Here is a 16,247-nt window from a genome sequence, read left to right on the forward strand (position 1 = left end):
ATTTAGAACTCCATTAGCTGTTTCACAAAGAGTAAGAATACACCGAGGTTCTTTAGTAAATTTTGCCATGTACTTCCAACCACCCCTCTACACTAGGGTAAATTTATTTCTAACCTACTAGGATCACATTCCAGAACGCAAAAATCTTTTGAATAAGTAAAATAAGACTAATTGAGTGCTTTTCACAAATCCTTCTTAAAAAAAAAAACAAAAAAACTCTACATGAACTACCAATATCAACAAGCAAGTATAAATACTTGAGGCATTCACACAAAGGCAGTTAAAGATCGTACATCACCCCAACCATCTTAAGTCATATTTGATATTCCACCAGGTATCTAGCTTTCCAAATCACCCAGGATGGTAATGTTCAAGTGGGCGATGAAACAAGGACAAGCACAGCTTCTTTGTGTGTTATCAGGGCAAAAGAAGGCAGGTGAGCACACGGAGCGGCTGCTGGGCGTCAGCACTCACCTTGAGGATGTCCCCCCTTTTGAAGCTCAGCTCGTCGTCTGCGGTGGCTTTGAAGTCATATTTGGCGATGGCTTCCATTCTGAGCGGGGCTCAGGGCTCAGCAGCCTGGAGCGGGGGGGAAGGGAGTCTTCCCTGCTGAAGCGACCCAGCGCTCTGGGCTCAGCCTCGCCTCTCTTCGGGGACTGGCTCCCGCACGCCGGGACACACAATGCCACCCTGAATCAGAGAGTGCAGAATGAGAGAAGTGGCCCGATCGAAGGCAGCCCCGCCCTGCCCGTTGGCCTGCCGTCCCAGCCCCCACGCCCCCTGGCTCAGCCCTCCGCCCTCCCTTCCAGGCAGGAGCCCCGAGCTCCTTCTTCCTCTTTTCAGCCTCAGCCCCCAGGCGACTGACAGGCCTGCCGGCCAATGGCGGCGGCGGCTCGGGCCCTTCCCGATCACACTTCCTCTTCCCTCCCGCTGGGTGTGCAGGAACCGGCTGGAGTCCCGGTGGTCTCCGCCTTTCCTCCCTCGACCCTCACGCTGCTCTCCGCGCACGAAATGCAGTCCACCGAAGGAAAAGCCTGCCCCAGGGGATGGCCCGCTACTCTTCTCAGCGATACAGGCTCCTTCCCTCCCTTCTCCTACCAACCGATCTGGTTTTTTGAAAAAGCTGGGTCCCCTTCTCCACAGTCAAAAGGCAGCAATGTGGGTTTGGTCCCGGGCTGCTTTAACTGTTCTCTGAAACTAAACCTCCGTCTCCCCTAGAAAGTGGGAGCATGACCCTGCGAACTACTTTTTTATTCAGTTGGCTGCTCTCCACTCGCCATCCGTGATGGTCAAGCTCAGGTGACCAGGAAAAGGAGAGGAAGCTCAGAATCTCTGAAGGGTGGAGACAGACTCCAGCACAGGGCTCCCCTACCAAGACCCCCCAAGACTTCAGGGGCCCCAACAGCCCTTGAAACAACCGTCCAAGGCTCAGCATTCCAGAGGCAGCCTCCGACTCATTCCTAACTAGCCTAAGGAGCACAGTTTAGTCCTGATACACTTGAAAGCAATCCCTTTTTCAGAATCTGAGCTGCCAGATATCTTGCCTAGGAAATGGTGCCAAAAGGCCAAACAGAAGCCTCACACAGTTACCCTGAGAACAGCTGCTTTTCTTGGAGCCAGGGGAGTACTAAACTGATCCAAACTGAATCTTGCAGGCAAAGACTCTGTAATAACCCTTGGGTCATGTCCAGGTGATGGGGAAGGAACCTGGGCAGTATAATCACTGCAGAGGAGTGAAGAGTTTGGAGCCCTGAATTTGAAACACAACCTTGGCCTTTGCACAACTAAAGGAAAACGAAGCCCCATTCTTGTTTGGCCAGTCACTGTTTTCATACAGGCTAAATAAAAGCAGAAAACAACAATGACCCTGGCGGAATGGGGACAGATTATTTATAGTGACACCGTTCGGTGGATAATTACCATCCAGCAGAGGACTCATTTGAGGGGCACGAGTGATTATCATTCTTTTGTTCTAAAGTTAACAATTGGGGCATTAATCAAGCATAGCTGCAAAAGGACTGAGGCGTAAACCAGCTGGGAATATTAAGATTACAGGGAAATAAGTGTTACCAAGGAGGAAAGACTCAACAGGCAACAAAAGTCCTTCAGTCGAATTCTGAAGGCCAAACATTCCACTGCAGGTAAACTAATAAACTAAACCCATGTTTATTCATTCTGTCAGGCCATACCTAGGATATATTATGCTGTGCTGGCTCTAAGAGGGGAAAGCAAAGAAAGAGTCCCAGCAAATATATATATAAAAAAATGAACACTAGTCTCAGAGTATTTGTGTGTCCTTAAAGACCCTTTACTTACACTCACCATAGTTACTTTTTTATGAAATGAATCCATATACGTAATTTTAAAACTCAGGGTAAATAAAAGGCTTATAAAAAAACAAGTTACCTACCCAACAACCAAAAGCAATCACCCTCAATTTTGGTTATAGCTTTCTCTTTAAGTTTACTAACAATATTTCTAAATAATATGCTTCTGCTGCTGTTTCTTAGTTTTTTCCAGCCATCACCTGTCACCTAAAAGACAAGGACTCAGCTGTTTCACCCCTGCCAATTTCACCTTGCCCTATCCCTATGGCTTCCCAGGTGGTTCAGTGGTAAAGAATTTGTGCTGAGTAGGAGACATCGGTTCCATCAGGAGGATACCCTCGAGTAGGAAATGGCAACCCACTCTAGTATTCTGGCCTAGAGAATTCCACAGACAGAGGAGCCTAGTGGACTTCAGTTCACCGGGTCGCAAAGGGTCAGACACGACTGAGCGACTCAACAGTCATCCCTATAATGCCACACATTTTGGTTTAAGCAGTTGGCAACCCACTCGAGTATTCTTGCCTGGAGAATCACACGAACAGAGGAGCCTGGCAGGCTACAATCCACAGGGTGGCAAAGAGTCGGACACGACTGAGCAACTAACGCTTTTTCATACTATTACACTAGGAAATATTGTTCACTAGTGATTTAAATAACGTATGATAACCAGTCTTCCTTTCTGGTACAATCTTTCAGTTTTCCCGGCATTAATAACTTTCTCCTTTTTCTGCCTACTTCCAGTGTATACATATTTTAAAAAGTTTTTTTACAGCTTCTCCAAAAAAATCTCTGCTACACGCCTATCAACATTTTCCATACCCTGACCTGATCCTTTATTTTCACTGGTCTCCAGGTCTGATTTTTGGGACTAGGTAGCAATGATGAGAAGCTGAAGGATAATTATGCAGGTCAAAGAAAACTAAAGAGTTTCTTTTTTCTTTTTTTGGGGGGGGAAGAGTTTCATTTTTGAAAAACAGAAATCAGACAGAAACCCAAAGCACTGTGGCTCTCAAGGTATTACAAGTTACGGGGCATCAACTTCGTCATTCAGGATTCCAGACAACTGCAGTGTGACCAAACAGCCAGACCATAGAAATCAAGACGGTTTTCAACATATGCTTTCCTGTTACTCAACTTTCTACCTCGGTTTTCTAGAGAAAGCTTAAACAGACTAACACTCCTGAAAACTGCATTTCAAGCAACAATTGCTTTGTAAGATACAGGTGAAGAGAAATGAAACCAATCAGTAGCTCTGTGGCTGTGCAAAATAAAAATTAGTGTCTCACAGAGGAAACGAGAGGTCAGCTCGTTAGGCTAGCCACAGAAAAGCATCCAGACTACAGAAATTCAAAAAGGTGTGTTTCACTAAAGACAGAAACAAATTCTATCACGTACGCCACACTAATTACCTAAAAAGAAAGAAATCTAAAAGTACACACAATGTAGTGGACGTTGCTGTTGATTCCCAAAGAAAATGGACTGGGAGTACAGGAACGCTGAAGCCTGATGAGTGTGTGTCTGAATTGGAACCAGCCCACACCCTGCAGCCCATCGCAAGCAATGTTAACACGGCGAGTGCAGTTTGAGTTGTTCATTTAAAGCGATGTGCACTGTCTTCTAAAAGGCAGTCTCCTAAAGGTATCTGTGGGCTTCCCAGGTGGTACAGTGGTAAAGAATCTACCTGCCGATGCAAGAGACTTGGGTTCGAATCCTAAGTCAGGAAGATCCCCTGGAGAAGATGGCAATCCATTCCAGTATTCTTACCTGGGAAAACTCAAGGACAGAGGAGCCAGGCAAGCTATAGTCCCTCGGGTTGCAAAAAGTCAGACATGACTGAGCAACACACAGGTAGTCATAGGATTTTATTTTCTCTATGCAACTCTCCCCTTCCCAAAATTTACAGAAAATAAAATACAGGACACTGGACCAATATAGCTTAGTGTTAAGCCTGCATGGTTTTTAACAGCAGGCTGACCCCGGGTTTAAGTACTGACCCTGATGCATATCAGTTGTAATTTTGAACAAGCCTTTTAAACAAGCCTCAGTTTTCTCTTCTGTAAAAATGGGGATAATATCACCTACTGATTCACTAAGCATTAAATTAGATAATATAGATAGTATACATACATGAAGCACTCTGGATAGAGACTGACATTCAGTTCAGTTGCTCAGTCATATCTGACTCTTTGCAACCCAATGGACTGCAGCACACCAGGTTTCCCTGTCCATCACCAACTCCCGGAGCTGACATCTCCATAGAGACTGACATTAAGTCATTAAAAAATAACTTAAAAAAGACTCTACTTAAAACATAGCAGATGTTTATCTTCATTATTAAAAATGGCAAATTAGGGCCTTCACAGCCATGGCCCAGGTTCAAACCCTGGTCAGGGAACTGATATCTCCCAAGTTGCATAGCATAGCCAAAACAAACAAAAACCACCACCACACCCCACCCCCCAAAAAAGACACCAGCAAATTAAACAATGAGATTTCTTTCACCTACTAATTGTCAAATTTTTAAAGATTTATCCAGTCTCTGTAATACTATTTTCAGACTCTTTATCCAATGCTTATTAATTTAACATTTTGAAGAATTACTATATGCCTAACAGTATGCTTGGAACTGGATTAAAATCATTAAAACCGTTACAGTCCACACTCTAGCAGGGAATTAATCAGTTCAATCTTTTTGGAGAGTAATTTTACAGCATCTATTGATAATTTTAAGACACCTATCCTTCCTTGGACAAGCAATATCACGTTCCAGATTTATATCACTAAAAGTGACACAAATACCGTGTGCAAAATACATCTATCCCTGATCAATATCCATGAAGCTAAGAAATACTTTTCCGTATAAGCATCAAGACATATGATCAAGTCTTTAAAGTACATAAAAATTAGTTATTCCATTTCTATAAAACAATATATATCAGTGTGTTATTAAAAATTTTAAAGGTTAACAATGATTATCTCTGGAAGTGAGACCACAGAATATTTTTACTTGCTGTACCACATGCCTCAACTGTACTTTCATTGTTTTTACCATAAGCATGTATTGCTACTATAGTTAGAAAGAACAAAACCCAAAACCTTACTGATGCTCTAGAGTTAGGCTGGGATTCAGTTATCACTTTACCACTTATTAACTGGGTGGGCAATCACTGGAGAAATAACTCACATTCTCTAATTCCTAGTGTCCCTCAGCTGGAAAATGAGGAAAATCACAGCACCTACACCTTATAAAGTCATTTTGCTAATTAAAATACCTGTGAAGGCTGAGTCGCTGGTGTAATGCGCTAAGTGGTATTAACCAGCATCACTGGTCCCGCTTCAAACATTGGTCCACATGTTCTCGGTAAAACTAGAGTTCCACCTGCACACAGACTCAGGAGAATGCTCTGGGAGGCAAATTAACGGTCCCATTAAATACAGGTTTCCCTGGTGGCTCAGTGGTAAAGAATTGGCCTACAACACAGGAGACGTGGGTTCAATCCCTGAGTCAGGAAGATCCCCTGGAGGAGGAAATGGCAACCCACTCCAGTGTTCTTGCCTGGGAAATCCCACTGACAGAGGAGCCTGGTGGGCTACAGCCTATGGTATCACAAAAGAGTCGGATGCAGTTAAGCACACTGACTAGTAAATATAAACTTAAACAGCTCCAAATCCAAGTCCTGAAAGTGAAAGTCACTCAGTGGTGTCCGACTCTTTGAGAGCCCATGGACTATAGTCCATGGAATAATCCAGGCTAGAATACTGAAGTGGATAGCCCTTCCCTTCTCTAGGGTATCGTCCGGACCCAGGAATCAAACAGGGGTCTCCTGCACTGCAGGTGGATTCTTTACCAGATGAACCAGCAGGGAATCCTAAGAATACAGCAGTGGGTAGCCTATCCCTTCTCCAGCAGATCCTCCCAACCCAGGAATCGAACCAGGGCCTCCTGCATTGCAGGCAGATTCTTTATCAGCTGAGCCACCTGGGAAGCCCCAACTCCAAGTCCTAACAATGACAAATATTCACACATGTAAAACTGATCACATCTATAGTCACTTACTCTGTCAGGCTTTTAAATGTTTACTCTCTACATAAAGTGTAATTTTAAGTTGAGTAATTTAAAGTCACACTGCAATCTCAGGAATTTACAGATGCATCCCATAACAAAAGCTTTGGCCCCTGGACGAGTTACATCCGGATCAGCCCATTCAGGGACTGCTTCACTGAGAGGCACCTTCTGAAGTTCTGCAATGTAGTGGGACCTGAGCCCCGGAACCTAATTTTAAATAAGATTCACAGGTAATGGTTTTTGTTTTGGCCTCGCCACGCCAAGTGAGATCTTAGTTCCCCCACCAGGGATGGAACCCTCGCTCCCCCTGATGCGGAAGTTCAGAGTCTTAACCACTGGACCACAAGGGAAGTCCCACAGGTAACTCTTATGCATGCTAATTAAAGAAGAAAAAAAAAAAGGCTGTACTGTAAGGGGTTCTAGACCACATTTTAAACTCTGCATCTCAGACCATGCACTGCCATGTCTTTGCATAGAGTGAAAACATATTCACTTGGCACAACTGGGAAAAAGCCAATTTTGACAAACAGAACCAAAGGCTCTCAGTGGAATTCAAGACTGCCAGAAAGTTCTTCTGAATTAAGCAAGTAACTATTAGCTTCTCTCAGGATGGACAGAATGGGTCTCTACTCCCTATTACTTCATTTCTCCAAAATCTACTCCTCTTCTGTTCTAAGTAACAATTAGAGCTGTTGCTGCCCAACATACAACAGGATAACAGGAATCAAGGAGAAAAGTCTCTAAGTACCATTGACTAGTAGTATTTCAAACCCAGCAGTCGAAAACAAAACAAAACACAAACCTAGCAGTCCCTCAAATCTGTATACACTGGCTGAGTAAGTACACTTGCCTCAAGCATTTCAGGGCCTGCTTTTAGTATCAAAGAAAGTTGATTACAAGAATTAACCTTTTTTAATTTTGGGATTCAGAAAATTTTGAACAAAGGAAGGAGTAACAGAACAAAGTTATTTCTTTCTGGGAAAAAAAACAAACAAACAAACAAAAAAAACAACAAAGAGGGCTGATTATAACAGGTGCAGGAAAAGACACCTGATCTCAGAAGCCTGGTAAGGAACAAATTAGTACTATTACCACCAACAAGCTTTTAATTAATTCATCAATGGTCTAAATAAGTTTTATTCCCTTAACTGTATCAGGCTATCTTAAATCTACTGTAATACAGGGTTATCGTTGGTTTTCGTTTTGAACATTCATCACCCAGACTACAAGACAATTTAAGCCCCAAAGTGACCCAATCTCCTTCAGTAACGTGAGAGGCATAGGAAGAGAAGCGTGAGCAGGCAGAAAACCGTGATCTAAACGCGAAGAAAACAACTAAAACATAAAAACACAAGCAAGCTACACTTACGGCCTAGTGGCAGTATTGATTACTTACGGCTGAATTCAATCCTTTGAGCCGCCCAGTTCCCAGTGGGGAGAACTTAGGTCGCGCACGGCTCTCTAGCAACCCTTCTGGCTGACCGAAGGGACACAGTGAACGCTCCAAAGTAAAGGATAAACCAAGAAAGAGGGCATCTTCAGGGAGAGAAACGGGGTCTTAAATGAGGGAGAAAACGAATTATGCCGAAGAGCCCAAAACCTCAAAAAACTGTACCAGAGAGGGGACAATAAGGAGGAAGGGGAAGTAGATAAGAAAAAAACGGGGGGAGGGGGCAAGTGACTTGCATTATACGAGTAAGCATTTAGTGTCCCCAGTGGAAAGAGAGAAATAGAACGAGAAGACAACTGGGTTGCACGGAAGCGAAAGAGAGACTAGAAAGCCAAGGAGACTAATGCTAGTTTCTCTCACATGTCCTTCCCACTTTTTCCGAGAATCAGCAGTACCCAAAGAGACTTCGAGGGCACCTGGGCTCCCCTGCAAATTATACTGTTACTGTACCTGAAGCCAACCTAGGCTTAACTCCCTCAATAATAAGCTGTAACTCACAGGGTTACCATCAGACACACGGAGAGCGCTGCAAAATGAAAAATACCAGGGATTCCCTCCCCTCTCTCCTCGAAGCATTCCAGTCAACTGCTGCTTGTTTCTCTTGACACATGTTTTTTCAAATAGTGTCCCCCCCCCCCCGCCAAAAAAAAAAGCAAAACGCGACAGAAACAAAGCCATTTCGACTGGCTCCGGTAGCAAACGTCCTCACTCATAGATATAATAGGAGTGGTGGGTTTTCTCCCAAAATTCGGCCCCCAAACACCCAGAGATGGTGACGTGGTGGCCGAGCAAATCGAAGAAGCATCAATTACCACGTTCGCAACCGCCGCGAAACCCCTCGCCTCCCGGTGCCGAGTCAGACTGACTCACGGAATGAGCGCCCGGTGTTCTGGGGCTTCTTCTCCCCGGGCCCCTGCGGCGCAAAACCCTCAAAGAAAAGGCATCAAAGTCAATTAGGAACCCACCCACCCCGGCCTCCTGCGCCGCGGTCCGGGGCTCTGTCCAGGGTGAGAGGAGGAACGGTGCCCAGAAAGGAAGCGCCCCAAAAGAGGAAACGTGGAGCCCCGAGCCCGGGGGTTCCGCTCTCCCGACCTCCAGGCCCGGCAGCCCCCGGCTCGCCAGGCCCGGGCCACCCCCCCGAACCCGGGCCAACTCCCGCTACCGAAGGGGGAGGAAGGGGCACCGGGGCAGCCGCGCCACCGCCGGCCGCGCTCACCGTGGCGCAGCTCCTCGGCTTCTGGCCCGGCCGGCCCCTCCGCAGCGGTGCGAGCGGCCGCCGACCCCGCTGCGGCTCCCAGAGGGCAGTGCCTGTCCCCGCCGCCGTCACCGCCACAGTCCTCCCCGTCGTTGGCGCCGCCGCCGCCGTCCGCTCGCTGAAGCAGCACAGCCGCCTAACTTCCGCTCCTCGTCGGGGTCCCGCGAGAACTTGAGCGCGCGACCCCGCCCCGCCCCACCCCCGCGAGACTTCCCCCGGCGGAAAAGGCCCAGAGCGCAAGCGCCCCACCCCCGCCAGGCCCCCGCAGGTAGGCCGGCGACGGGCCAGGGCGCAGGCGCCGGGCCGCCCCGCAGCAGGTGGCCCCGGCCGGGCTCCACCCCCCACCCCGACCCGGGTCTTTGTAACCCTTGCGGTGCCAGAGCGGGTAAATTAGCGCTCTCTCGGAGAAACGACTCTCCTCCACGTGCTGATCGCTTCCTTTCCCCTTCCACCAAACCGAGGCAATTTGGCTGGGGGTGGGTGGGTGGGGAGGTGAGGAAGGAGGAATCTCCAGCGTGAAGCACTCAAAATAGAGGACCTAATCTTCAAATATTTGAGAGTTTGGTCCAAACAAATTCTCCAGTACGCTTGGGCTTCGCTGGTGGCTCAGCTGGTAAAGAATCCGCCCGCAATGCAGGAGACCAGGGTTCGATCGCTGGGTTGGGAAGATCTCCTGGAGAAGGGGTAAGGCTACTCATTCCAGTATTCTGGCCTGGAGAATGGACTATACAGTCCATGGTGTCGCAAAGAGTCGGACACAACTGAGCGACTTTCACTTCACAGCAAACTCTGCAGTATGAGATGAATTAACATATTCGTTCATCTGTTGAATCAAGTGCTTAATACATGCTAAGCGCTCTGCTAACCATAGAAGGTACAACAATGAACAGAAATCCTGGCCCTCAAGGAATCCAGGGTTGTAGAGGAGTGGAAGAAAAAGAAACAAATAATACCACAAATACTGTTAGAATTATTTGGAGTAACTCCGAGGAAGCTAAAAAGATGGGAGAGAGGGGTCACTGCTTTGCCCATCTCAGAAAAGCCTTCCCAGAGAAGGTGATGTCTGAGCCGACTCTTGCAGGATGTGTGGGAGTTCGCTGGAGAAGCCAGGATAAGGGCATTCCAGGCGAAGGGAACACCATGCACATACAAAGGATCGGAGGCGTTAGAGTCCTGTTCCCTGCAATGCTAAGGAGTTCAGTTGATAACCGGGGAGTGGCGGAAGATGAGGCTTGGAGGAGTAGCTATTATTTTTCAATTCCAAAAGCTCTTTGCAGTTAAAGGAGAGAACAGAGCATCCAATGGTAATGTGCTTCCTGGAAGGCAACAAAATAGCTAGAGGTGAGAATATCCAAACGTCTGATCCTATAGAGAAAACAAGCCCACTGAAATGACAAGAATGAATTGTTCTTTCACTCAGTATTTGTTGAGCATCAGCTGCTTGCCAGGCACTGTGCAGAGTGATAGATGAACCCTACAGAGCCTCTGCTTTCAGCAGTGTGTCTTCTAGAAGAGAGTTGCCTAGTCTGCAAGGCAAAACAGTTGGTCCTGAGGGCTACTGAACTACATACAGGACTGCAGAGGAGTTACTTGGTGCTCAGATTGTCAGGGAGGACTTGGTGTTTGAACTGCAACATGAAAGCAAGGAAGAAAGAGTGATGAAATCAGCCAATATTTCAGATTGACCAGAGTTTAGGATTTAGGGGGAGGAGTAATGAGAAGCAAGGCCAAGATGCACAGTTTAGGCTTCACTGACAAGTAACATCCTCTGAAAGTTTTTAAGCAGGAGATGTCTGACAGGAAAACAGCAAGAGGTATCTATTTACCACCTGACTTGTACTGAAGTCACAGTATTTTTACTGTGTATAGTATCCCCATTTCGCAAACTGGGAAACTGATGCTTAAAGAGGTTAGAAACTCACCCAAGGAAACCCAAATATAGTAGATCTGAGCTGGAACCTAGACCTGTCTTGTAAAACCCATATTCTGCCCCCCACCCCCACCCCAACACACACACTTTGAAACTGTTCTAGCATGGTGTCAGGAAAAAAATAGAAATGAAAGGGAAGGACTTATTTGCTGAGCAGAGAGGAGGAGGAAGTGAGGGAAGAGTTGCTGTTCTTTGTTTTGAGTGGGCAGAGAAATTTGCCAGTCAGAGGAGGAGCTGACGGGGCAGGAGATGGGGGTCATGGAGCTGACTCGGGGGGTAGGGCATGTACTGGGAAGGGGCAGGTAGAAAGATACTGATACCCGACCTGGGAAGGGTAGAGTTCATCATTCTGAGAAACAGGCAGGTAGAAATAACCAGTACATTGTCCAAAAGCTCTATGCATTCATTCTTGCTGTCTACAACATTAGCTGAGCCTCTAACTCTGGAGATAGCAAGATAATCTGTCACAGAGCTCACAGTCTGAAGGGGAAGACACACTGCTGGGAATATAACACCCAGGATGAGCAGCTTTGGGACATAGAGCAAGGGACCTGATCTAGTCCAGGACCAGGGAAGACTGAGGACAGAGGTTTCAACTCAGACTTTGGTTAGCCTGAGAGGAAAAGATTGCGCCAGGAGAGGGTACAGCATGTCCAAAGCCCAGACATCAAGAAAGCACTTAAGGAAGCCATTTACACCTGGGATGAAGAAGAATGTGGCTTGCAGGTGAAGCATCTGGAAAGGGGAATACTGGGACTTTCCAGCACTGCTAAAAACTAGGGACTGGAGGGACTTCCCTGGTGGTCCAGTGGTTAGAACTCGGAGCTTCCACTGCAGGGGGCACAGGTTCGACTCCTGGTCGGGGAACTAAGATCCCACCTGCCGCTTGATTCTATGGGATACTGAAGCACTGGGTGCACCTTGGTCATCTTTTCATCTTCAGAATGCATTCTCACTCTAGCTGCAGAGTGAAAAATCCGTTGGAACTAAGTTGTTCATCATCTACAAGACAGTGTCCTAAGACCTGTGCAAGATCCTCATGGATCTGGTCCCTGCCTGCCAGCCTCACTCTTTCAGTCTCCAGCCAACATACACTCTACCCATATTAAACCACTGTGGTTTCCGGAAGATCCATGATGTTTTGAGTGTCTGTATCTTTGCATTTGCAGTTTCCTCTGCTCAGCTGATCTCTCCCCTTTCTTCAGGCCCCCAAGTAAGTTTTAGGGTTTCTTCCTCAAAAATTCCACTGGATCACCAATCTCACTGCAGCATGATGGTCTGTTCACTTCTCCGCCCTCCCCATCCACCACCAAAGGCTCTGCAAGCTCCCAAACAGGACCACACCTTCTTCTCACATTTGTATTCCCAGTCCGCAGCACAGTGGAATGAATTAATGGATGGATGGAGGGATGGATGAATAAATACTGGAAGTTGAGTGGAGATAAATATGTGGTTGTCTTTCTGGGCAATGTGATATTTGAAGTTCAGGAAGTGGGTGAGATCTCAGAAGAGACTAGATACTTAGCAGAATAGAACAAAAAAAAATGCGCTTCTTTTTTTTTAAATTTATTTTTTTGCTTCTTTTAAAAAATGATAAATCAGACTCATGATTATGTCTCTGCAAAAACATATGCCTATGGACCAGATTTGGAAGGGAACACTTTTAAATAAGTAATTGTGCTGAAATGAAGCAATTGTGGATGACAAAAACAAAACAAAACTTCAACATTTGTTACACTCTCTCTTCGATTACAAACCCCTCTCTGCCGACAGACTCAGAAATTTGAGAGAATGCTGTCCAAGATCATTCCATGCAGAGGAAAAATCCACACTAGAGGCGGTAATAGGTAGAATATGTGTTTAACAGCAAAAAGAAATCAGAACAAGAGGTGCAAGGCACACTCCAGTGTGAAAAGCTGTTGAAACTGTAGCAAAACTTGCTAATTACAAATTAGCCACATCAATCGCTTTGGAATGCACAAATTAATCATCACAACGTCCCTTTTTTCAGTTGGGGGGTGGTTTGCGGTTATTTTTTTAGGCGTCGGAAGCGAGTTCTCATTTTGGTTTCTGTGAGTTGTCGTGCTGCCCCCTGCCGGTCATGACTGGACACTGCCCTGGCACTGCCTGAACCCTGGAAGCCCGTTGCAGGCACTTCCTCTGAGCTCCCTTTTATGAGTCTCAGTGGGAGAGATGGAAACAACCAGTGACAACCAAAATGGGTCACTGAAATTCTACTCCTACCTGCTCCATTGATCTTGGAAGTTCTCATCTTAGAATTTCCTCTGTTCTAGTTGCGAGCCTTTTCATACTGAAGGGGCTCTTGGACTGCAAGGAGATCAAACCAGTCCATCCTAAAGGAAATCAGTCCTGAATGTTCATTAGAAGGACTGATGCTGAAGCTGAAGCTCCAGTACTTTGTCCACCTGATGGAAAGAGCTGACTCATTAGAAAAGACCCTGATGCTGGGAAAGATTGAAGGCAGGGGAAGGGGGTAACAGAGGACGAGATGGTTGGATGGCATCACCGACTCAATGGACATGAGTTTGAGCAAGATCTGGGAGATGGTGAAGGACGGGGAAGCCTGGCGTGCTGCAGTCCATGGGGTTGCAAAGAGTCGGACATGACTGAACAATTGACAACAGTTGTGAGCCAAGCCTGCATACACTCCTCTCGGGCTTGGAGGGTGGCTTCTGACGTTGAGCCTACCACTGGGACCCCAAGTCCCTTCCCTTGCTCGACCTCCTGATTTCGTGTCCATCACCCTAGCTGGTCCAAACACTACTATCCTTCCTGAGGGACTGACCGATCATCTACCCCTTCCAAGTCACTATATACACTGCAGTCAGAATGGACTCTCTGAAATACAAATCGAATCAGGTGGTCACAGGGAAGGTACTTAGCATGACCGCAATGGCCCTCTTGGCTGGCCCCTGCCAGCAACTCTGACCTCAGCCCTTTCAGCTTTTCTATCTTTTCTCTTCTGGATGACTTGCAGCTTCCTGAATGACTCTACAATTCTCCTACCTCCAAGGTTTTGGCATACTGCCCCTTTGGGCTGACATGCCTCCTCTCCCTGCCTTCCCTGCCATCACTCAGCCAAATCCTGAGATCTGGCTCCTGTCTTCCAAATCTCAGCTCAGGGCCACCTCCCCCAGGGAGCCTCCTGTGAAGCTCTGGTCCCTCCAGTGGGTTCTGATAGCACCCTTGGCAACTCTATCATTCCTATTTTTCATAAGACCATATGTGAGCCATCTGTTGATACTTACTTGTCTTTCTCCCTTTTAGGCCAAAGATCCTGATGTCTGTGTGGATGAAAAATATTGTCTGCCTTACCTGTAAATGAAGGATATTGCAGGCATCAAACCAGCACAATACAGTGCCCCAAAGGGTGAGCCCCGAGGGACTCAGGATGGAGACAAAGGATGCCCACCGCCAAACCCTCAGGGACTGCAGTCACCCCCAACTTCAGGGCACCTGGAGTTGACTTAGGATGGAGATAAGCAGGATACTGACTCCAGAGAGCTGAGGTGCGTTTCAAAGGAATGATTTCAGTGAGCCCAGACTCTTGCATCTTCCCATTCATAGAAAAACACTAAATTCCTTAATGGGAGATATCTGGTTTTCTTTAATTAACAGGAATCTTTTTGATGTTCTAAACACCTAGTCTTTGCTGAAAGAACTCCTATATATCCTGGGTGCCTGCTTGCCCTTTTGGAGCCAGGCCCTGTCTTCTGCCTCTAGATCAGATAGCAAGTTTTTAAAATGCACAAAGTGTTAGTTGCTCATCGATTCCAACTCTTTACAACCCCGTGGACTATAGCCCACCGGGCTCCTCTGTCCATGGGATTCTCCAGGCAAGAATACTGCAATGGGTTGCCATTTCCTTCTCCAGGTGATCTTTCCCACTCAGGGATCAAACCCAGGTCTCCTGCATTGCAGGCAGTTTGTTCTGTCTGAGTCACCAGGGAAGCCCTAAAATTGAGAAAAGGGCCAACAATTCTTTTCTAATGTAGCAGTGCTCACATTTTAATACACAAGAGAATGGCTTGGAGACCTGTTTAAGATGTAAGCTCCAGTGACCCAGAGATAGTCAACTCCTTAGGTCTGGGAAGGGCTCAGAAATATGCATTTTAAATAAGCAGCTGCAGGTATATTCTTGGGCTGGTCATCTTTGGAGCAGACTTTGAGAGAGACAATGATTATTGAGTAATTGCGCCGTGGAGATTCTGGGATCTTCCCACACCAGTATCCTAGATTACAGCAATCAGGATGTGAGTTGCCATGGGCAGGAGAGAACTTGGGACTCTTCCCCCAGTGCACTCCCTTGGGTCTGTGCGAGGCTGCCAGGGCTAACACCATGACAGACGGCCCAGACCTAAGTTTAGGTTTCCCCCGAAATGGTAAGATTCCCTACCATCTGGCTGGCCATCTGGAGCCAGCCAATCAACATGCACCCAGTAAGAAAAAGGGAACCGATCAGGGGAAAGCTGAAAATCCCACGAACGCCCAAGTTTGAAAAAAGCCCACGAAAGTTTGGACCAATAAAATTGCTTTGCAAACATGTAACCAATCCACTTAAGCCAGCTACCAACTGCTTATGCTCACCCTATAAATTTGTGTAACAGCTCGGGCTCAGGGCGCTCTGACCCCGCACCACTGCGTTGGATGCGGCAAGAACCCTGACTCGAGTCAGCAATAAACTTCCCTTATTGCGAGTTGCATTGTCTTAGAGGCCTTCTCTCTTCCCGCTTGGGGATTCGGACATCGGGCATAACATTTGGGGGCTCATCCGGGATCCCTTGACTGGGGGAAGAGAACACTTCCAGGACAGAGGGGAAGGATAGATAATAGCACCGGTGCTCAGGCAGGACAAAAAGTCCAGTGTAAATCCGAGGCCCTGCTGTGAGGCAGGAAGGTATCTGGTACAGGAGAAATCTTTCTATAAGGGGGGGAATGGACTGGACGTTCTAGCTGGCATAAGACCGAGGTCAGCAGACGCACTGGAAGGCAGCCGGCTCTGCGGGAAGGAGAGTTCCTCTCCTGATCCTGAGTCTGGTGAGCAGTGGACACCATTCGGTAAGGTGAACCTAGTACCGGGGGGCAAGACAACTCAGGGGGCCCGAAAACCCAGCACTGTGTTGTCGGCCGACGTTTGTCTGTCCGTGTGTTTGTCTTCGGCTCTCCGTGTCTGTGTGTGTGCCGGCATTGTCTCTGGT

At 47.0% G+C, this 16,247-nt stretch overlaps 1 protein-coding gene across 2 annotated transcripts in view; it reads right to left on the reverse strand.

The window, feature by feature from the left end:
- Positions 1–9,260, reverse strand: part of GRB2 (growth factor receptor bound protein 2) — a 65,653-nt gene extending 56,393 nt beyond the window's left edge. The window contains exons 1-3 of one of the 2 annotated variants that reach the window (XM_065908994.1): positions 9,060–9,260; positions 8,656–8,771; positions 475–690 (exon numbers count right to left, since the gene is read on the reverse strand). In XM_065908994.1, the coding sequence (XP_065765066.1) occupies positions 475–552 (78 nt within the window). In that variant the 5' untranslated portion in view covers positions 553–690; positions 8,656–8,771; positions 9,060–9,260. The remainder of the gene's footprint in view (positions 1–474; positions 691–8,655; positions 8,772–9,059) is intronic. The other variant, XM_065908993.1, reaches the window with a different exon arrangement.
- Between the last annotated feature and the right edge of the window lie 6,987 nt (positions 9,261–16,247).

The sequence above is a fragment of the Muntiacus reevesi genome, chromosome 18 (genome assembly GCF_963930625.1).
Source record: "Muntiacus reevesi chromosome 18, mMunRee1.1, whole genome shotgun sequence".
Taxonomy (NCBI): domain Eukaryota; kingdom Metazoa; phylum Chordata; class Mammalia; order Artiodactyla; family Cervidae; genus Muntiacus; species Muntiacus reevesi.